This window comes from Adiantum capillus-veneris, chromosome 22 (assembly GCF_014529385.1).
Source record: "Adiantum capillus-veneris isolate H3 chromosome 22, ASM1452938v2, whole genome shotgun sequence".
NCBI lineage: Eukaryota > Viridiplantae > Streptophyta > Polypodiopsida > Polypodiales > Pteridaceae > Adiantum > Adiantum capillus-veneris.
This window is the reverse complement of record NC_140952.1, coordinates 7,567,817-7,575,499: the sequence shown is the minus strand read 5'-3', so window position 1 is coordinate 7,575,499 and position 7,683 is coordinate 7,567,817. Positions and strand designations below refer to the sequence as shown.

Genomic DNA, 7,683 nt, shown 5'->3' with positions numbered 1-7,683 from the left:
CCGATTTACTTGCACAGCAAGTAGTTACATGTGTTGAGAAAGAAGTGCAGGTCATCATGGTGGCAGCAATTGTCAAGCAACCGAGATACCAGGGATTGGAGTCATTGACTCCCATTATTAGCTACATTTTGGAGGGCGAGTTTCCACAAGACTTCACGAAGGCTCAGAAGAGGAGACTCATGAAGAAGGCAAGCGCATATCTCTTCCTAGAAGGCTCCCTCTATCAAAGAGGGAGGGATCAAGTATGCAGAAGGTTTGCATGAAGAAGCATGTGGTGGTCATTTTGCCCAAGAATTAACTGTGAAGAAGATTTTGCTTGCGGAGTATGTTTGGCCAAGTTTGCATGTGGATGTCCAACATTGGTGTAAAAGTTGTCACAATTGTCAGGTAAATGGGAATAGAAGATTGGTTTATGGTCCAAGGCAAATCGTGCTTGCAAATGGACCCTTTGAAAAGTGGGGCATTGATGCTATGGGTCCTCTGCCTAGGACAAAAAATGGTAAACTCTACATTCTAGTGGCTGTAGACTATATGACTAGGTGGGTGGAAGCACAAAGTGTGGCAAAGGTAAATGAGAAGACAGTGAGCAAATTCGTCTACACTCACATTTGTTGTAGATTTGGCACACCTTTGGAGATTGTTTCTGATAATGGTCCAGGGTTTAGAAAGGGATTGCTCACAGAAGTCTGTGAAGAACTTCACATTCTACATCGTCACAGTACACCCTACTATCCCCAATCAAAAGGTTTGGTAGAAAAAGCTAATGGTGTCATTGCAGGCATCATTAGAAAGATGGTGAAAAACAAGACAAAGTTGTGGGATGACTTGTTGGATGGTGCCTTGTGGACATATCGAACCACGTATAGGGAAGCCACGGAGTTCACACCATTTCACTTGGTCTATTGTCAAGAGGCTTTACAGCCAATTGAGCTAAACATTCCAACAATGCGACTTCATGGCAAATCAGCACAAGATGATCAAGAAGCATGGATGGATTGACTTCTTACCTTAGCTGAGCTTGAGTGGAAAAGAGAAGCAGCATACGAGTGCTATAAGAGGAAAGCCACACAGACAAAGGAGAAGCTTGACAAGAAACTGAAGGACAAAGGCATCAATGAAGGAGATCTTGTGCTAAGGTATGACAATCGACTCGATAATCGTTTTGATGCCAAATTTGAAACAAGATGGCAAGGGCCATACATAGTCAAGAAGGCTTTCAATTCAAGTTACTATCAGCTTATGGACTTGAATGGTAAAGAGCACTCCAGGAAAGTAAACGGGTATCGCTTGAAGCCCTATTTGAGTCGCCTTCTACCAAAGGATCTACCAAAGATCTGTCAAAAGGCCACTGTCTCATGTAAGTATTGTTACATGAAGCATAAGTGTAACTCTAGCAAAAATTCTGAGGGGCCAAACAATAAAGATCTCGTCAAGGACTCTGAAGCACTCTCTTTGGAAAAGATGCTCTATGATGGTACATGAATATACCATCATCCAGGGGGAGGGCTAATGATAGCCGTTTTTCGGCTCTTTGTAATTGCCACAGTGAGTTACCTCACCCTACCAAAATCACCCAAACACTGTGGCTATCCCTACCATTTCACTGTACATAGGCGTGCGTGAGTCACGGGACTTTTCCCATATCTTCTTAAAAAACCCTCAATTAGCTAGTCATTGGGCTAGTTGAGCCAAAAAAATAAAAATAAAATAAAAAAATATAAGTATATTATGGCCCATGCGTATGTAAATATTTCTTTGTATATAGGGCCTAAATAAAAGATTTTCTCATAATTATTTTGGTATTTATTTAAATATTTCTACCTAGGTGTGTGTTATTTAAGCTCTGTACATTGCCTCACCATTACCACAATTTTTCTTACCATTTTCCATACTCTTTATTCCATATAGAAATATTTTCATGTAAGCTTCTCTTATATTTGGTGTAACTCCACCCCAACAAAAATCCAAAAAAACTAGTTTTATCTATGTGTATATTTTTTCACTATTGTGATTTTTCCCTTCCTACATCTATTTTGTTTTTTTTTCTAAAAAATTAGAACACCAAAAATATTTATCTTTTTATGGTAGCCTCATAATGAGAGAGATTTCTTTTGACCCCTTTATATTTTTTCCACTTATATTATTTATATTTGACATGTACATATTTTTTAGACCCCTCAATATTTGATTTTCTTAGTTGTACTATTCACTTATATCATAATCTCAACAATATCTTCAATTATAGACCTACCAAATAAAGTCAAGGGTAGGTGGCATGCATACATGCACTATGGAGGGCTCACTCTTGGAGGTATTCAAAAGAATCATCCAAAGAAGGACCCCACAAAGACCTTGTGCAGTGGAAAAAAACGGTCGGTTTTGCTGATTTTTTAAAGTTTACTTGCTCTCTGAATTTGAAAAGGTGATACAAACAAAAGTTGTAGCTCGTGGGCTGAAATTTTGCCTCAAATTTTTTCATATTTTTTTGAGCTACGAGCTATGAGCTATGATTTTATTAGTGGACCCCAGTTTTTCCATGCTATGCAGCCACACTCTCTCTTCCACCTTATCATTTTCCTCTTTCACACACACTTCTCCACTCATCATCCCCACCTCTCTCACCACTCCTCTCTGCACCCTACTCACCTTCTCCTCAACCTTGAAGAATAAGAGAAACCATGGTGAACTCATACCTCCCACACACAATTCCATTCCAAAATTGACCACCTAGTCTCATTTTTTCTCCTCCAATTTACCCATATCTATCAAAAAACCACAAAATTCAGCCTCTTCTCTTAAAAGACAGCATCATGGTGGTTGATTACTCATCTTCAATTACCTTGTCTCTCAAGGGAGGTCAAGAGTGGAGAAAAAATGTACCGTCAAAGCTAGTGGACCGTCAACAAGCGTCAAAATTGGCCCTACTCAAGACACTTGGAGCATCAACCTTGTAAGAAATCCACCTTTTCTTACCTCTTAAGAGTTTTTCTTCCTTATTTGTATCCTACATGGATACTCCCATTGTAAATATCCAATTCCATTTGTAAATTAATACTAACTCTACTAACACTAACCCACTATGAAAAGTCCTATCACCTCCATTTCTCTCCTCTCTCTTTCCCCACCAACTTCTTGATAATTCCAAGCAAAAGAAGTTAGATAAATTGCTGAAAATCTAACCCAACCATGGTTAGAGGAGTAACCCTAGCCTTCAAAATTGCTATAAAAGGAGGGTGTAGCTAGCACAAAAAAGGGGGAGCCATAAGCAAGAGCACTTTGCTATAGCTTGAGAAGCCAAGCTCAACCTCTCTAGAAGGAGCTCTTGAGTGGAAGCTCATTGTCTTATGCATGTGCATGTGTTGTAATAGGGGATTAGCAAGGGAACTCTATGCCATTGTAAGAGAGAGAGTGATCATTCAATTGAGAGTAGGAAATCTATCATTTCTCCTACTAGTGTAAGCCCAACATTTGTTGAATCAAGGAGGGTGGATTTGGACTAAGCTTGGATACTTTGTCTCCCTTCCAACGTGAAGTAATGGACAACAATGATGCGTAAGTGTCTTGGTGTTTTTTGTTAAGTTCTTGATAGCTTGTCTCTGGTGTTGTCATCAATCTAGCCATAAATCCCACATACTGTAAGAGGGCGACAGGGTGGAGAGGACTCCCCTGGCCTTAAGACAGTGATTGGGGTGGCTTTTCTTGTGATGTGTTGTGGTGAAATTTACACAAGCTATGTTGAACAAATACTAATCTCACTTTGATTTGTCATGACAGATTTGTAAGAAGGTATTTAATGCAACAAGCACCCCCTCCCCCTTTCTCTCTCTTTCTTAAATATATAGTTGTGTTTGCTTGATCATTGCCGATACGTTTCAAAGCAGCCCGAGCACTCTCTCTCTCTCTCTCTCTCTCTCTCTCTCTCTCTCTCTCTCTCTCTCTCTCTCTCTCTCTCTCTCTCGTGTTTTAGTGTGTGAGAGTGTTCCATTGGTGTTAGGATTAGTGTAAATTCCTTGCTTGTTTGTGGGTTGCTCTAACGATTCTCCTCTTTTGCGTCCTAGTTCGCTCTTAAACTAGGTGGTGCCCCTTGTGTAGTTGGGATTTGGATGTGGGTTTGTTGTTTTGGTTTGTGTTGTGTCATGCCCCAGGCCCATTGAGCAGCACGGGAGCCTTGAAGGGTGTCTAGAGGTTGCTCTTCTTGTTGCCTGCCCCAGACCGCCTCAATGCATTCTAGACCAAAGGATTGCCTGCTAGAAAAACGCATGACATAGCTTGCCAACCCCCCTAGCCTACTAGAGCATTCATGCTTAGTAGAGCAGGTTATGGAAACTAGAGCATTTCCAATCACTTTGTTCTCCTTCAACTACCTGACCGCTATCAGAACAAGCTTGAGCATGCTATCAGGTGCCACATTGTCCAATAGCAAGCAATGAAAATATGACATGTCATCCTCGGAACATTCACTCTGTAAGGAGCCTGCTATCATTGCATTCGAGGGATAAACCTTGCATTTGGGCAAGATTCTAAAAACTTAATAAGCATATGAGGAGCAGAACAATCAATGTATACAATTGAACATGCCGGAGGCTGATGTTGATCCTTAAGAATGACTAGCAAGCAAATACTAAAGCTAAAATCTAAACTTGATTAATAATGTAGGTGTACTTCAACTCACCCATGTATTTTTGACCCTTCTAATGCAAAAAACCATCTTCACTTCACCTTGAAACCTTCATACAGCTGAATTCTCCACTCTTTGCAGTAATGTAACTGCATCTCATCTCACCAATGCTCAATTATGCAAAGAGCCTCATTTCCAAAGCCATGATGCGTATATCCTCCTAGAAGAGTAGTCCAAGAGCTCACTTCCCATGTTGGAAGCGCAGCGAAAACTTCTTGGGCCTTTGCCAACATACATGTCGACCAATGCAGTTGCTAGCACTATATGCTTGTCCAATAATCCCTACCTCTGAACCTCCGTGTGTATCTCTTCACCTGTTTCAATTGCTTGTATATTTTTGTAAGCTTTTAAGATACAGACAAAGTTGACAACAACAGGTGCAATGCCCTCATCTTGCATCTATCCAAAACAGTGAACTGCTCAATCACCAAGTCCATGATCTACATATCCAGTAATTAGTGCATTCCATCAGGAAGTATCCTTCGTTGGAATCTCATCAAATACCTCCTTTGCTTTTGCAAGCATGTCACCCTTGGCATACATATCCACCAAGGATGTGCCAAAAAAAGGTTCCAGTTCAAACCTCTCAATGACAATATGCGCATGTAAGTTCAGGCCTCTAGATAACACTCCTAAACTACCACAATCTTTTAAAATAGAAAAAAATATAATGTCTTTGAGTATCACATCTCCAAGCTGCATTTTCTTAAAGGAGTGAAGGACTCCCTCATTAAGTGCCCCTTCTGTGTATCTTGCAATAAGTGCAGTCCACACAACCACAGCTTGTATAGGTAGCATGCTAAAAACTTCTTGTGCTTCTACCATAACACAAGATTTACTGCACATATTCACAAGAGCACTGGCAACAATAACGTCCCTTTCCATTCCCTGTTTAATTCAATCATTAAGTATGGCATGACCCTCCCTTATTGTTTGCACACTGCCACAAGCTTTCATGCAACCAGCCACTGCTAGAACATCTGGAGCATATCCATATTTCCCTTTTGAAACTCGGTGTCCCTTCAGCTACCTCATCTCCACAAGCATGACTTGAAGACGTGAGGACTTGCCAGATCCAACCTTGCCAAGAACCAGCACTATGCCTCCTTTTGGGACTCTGATATTGATGCATTTCATATGCTCAGGTTGAACTTCTTGAAGGCCATTGCCCCATGAAAATCTTGCATTTTGTATGCTTATAGCATTTCTTCTAAATGATTCTGATGTTTTGGTATCTGAGTACTCTCCAATTCATTTATTGATCCCAACTTTTGTGTCCCTTCATCATTTGTCTCATAAGTCAAAAAAAATATTGTCAACCTTTTCAGCAAGACAACTGCTTGTATTAGTCCATTGATAACCCATGGAAAAGAATTCAGTGGAGAGATGAGAATGTTGAAAAGAGAAAGGTGTGTGAATACTGCAGCAACAATTAGTTTGTCACCAAAAAATAAAATAAAAAATATCACAATCCTGATAGATAGCTCTGGAGAGAGCAATGCAGCTTCTCTGGCCACCATAAAGATTGAAACCCTATTCTCCTAACATGCATAGGTCCTTGCCAGACATCCTTTCCACATCATTATCAAGAGCGCAGGCTGAGAGAACACTCTCATGAGGATCTTGCTCAATATAGCCAGTAATAAGGACAGTCCAAGCAACGGCGTTTGGCACTGATATTTAACTAAAATTGTCTTCGCATTACAAATAGAGTCACACTTGCCATAAAATGTGAGCAAGGAGCTCTTGCATAACTGTCTCTTCATCCATAAGAGATCACAGTATGCACAGATATCCTCCACATTGCAATTTTGGGAGATCTGGTTCATGCACACATATTCAACATCATGATCTGAATCCAGTCTATCACAACCAATAGTCTCCTTTTCACAAACCACAGCAGACATGGAAACATCTCTACATCAAGACATAGTTTTAAAATCCAAGCTTCTATGAGAGCCTGCATCCATACTTTGGGAATCATTCTCAGATAAAGAGCTAACATTAGCCTCATGGGATGCATCGTCGTCATCAGATACGCTCGAAACATCATCCATTTTTGAGTCATGATTATTTGAATGAATCTCTAGCTTTTCATCAGAAAGAGAAACCGGACCATTGAAAGACTCACCAAGATAGTGGTCATCCTCATTCCCACTTACATTGCATGTTGTAGGGAGGCGTTGTAGCACGACCTAATCACAACCCACACAAAATTATCAAATCCGTGGATCCAGAAACCCGGCTAGGGTATGGAAGCACGAGCATCGGATGAATGGACTAGAGGATTCAAGGGATCCTTCTACTCATCATAGAGAGAAGCCATGGAAAGGGCTTCCTCTAATCAAGCACACATTCCTACTTACTAATCACTTGCACACAATCATGTGATTGAAATTAACCTCTCACATCAATCACTCTATTCACAACTCTTAATCACCCAACTACACAAGCATGTAATTAACATACCTACTCTGCATTAGTGTGTCCATTCCGGCACAACCCCTCAATGCGACTATGTATGCACACACACTAACCGCATCCTTTGTAGAGAGAGAGGAAGAGAAGGAAGGCATAGCCCTCACACACCATGGCCAATGGTGTGGATAGAATAGATTAACTCAAAAAAGGGATTAGGAGATCTACCATCACACTAATACAATCTCACTCCACATAATCAAACAAAGAAGACTAATAAGAAAGAAAGTGTAATTGATTATTAGAAATCAAGAGCTACATGGGCATGGAAAGCCCATGAGCCTCATGACCATCCACTCTACAAAGAGGAGAACTCACCCAAGAATGACTTCTCATTAAGCATAGGGCTCTTTTATAGCTTTGGGCCTCAAACCCTTCAAGGGATAAAGTTAAGCTCTCTAGCCTATATTCATACAACTTTGGAACTCCTAAATGAGCCCAAGGCCCTATACAATGAAAAGTAAATATTGTGCACTGTAGCACATCTATAGCTTCGTACATAATTGTTGTAGCATGTGTTAGCCACT

At 40.5% G+C, this 7,683-nt stretch overlaps 1 protein-coding gene and 1 pseudogene across 1 annotated transcript; both read right to left on the bottom strand.

Annotated features, from left to right (window-relative positions):
- Window positions 1-5,146: 5,146 nt before the first annotated feature.
- On the bottom strand, window positions 5,147-5,563 carry LOC147428883 (pentatricopeptide repeat-containing protein At1g50270-like). The gene has a single exon (XM_086496120.1). The coding sequence runs from the start codon at window positions 5,561-5,563 to the stop codon at window positions 5,147-5,149; it is 417 nt and encodes a 138-aa protein (XP_086352246.1).
- Window positions 5,564-5,575: 12 nt separating this feature from the next.
- Window positions 5,576-6,247, bottom strand: LOC147428882 (ABC transporter C family member 13-like; annotated as a pseudogene).
- Window positions 6,248-7,683: the final 1,436 nt, after the last annotated feature.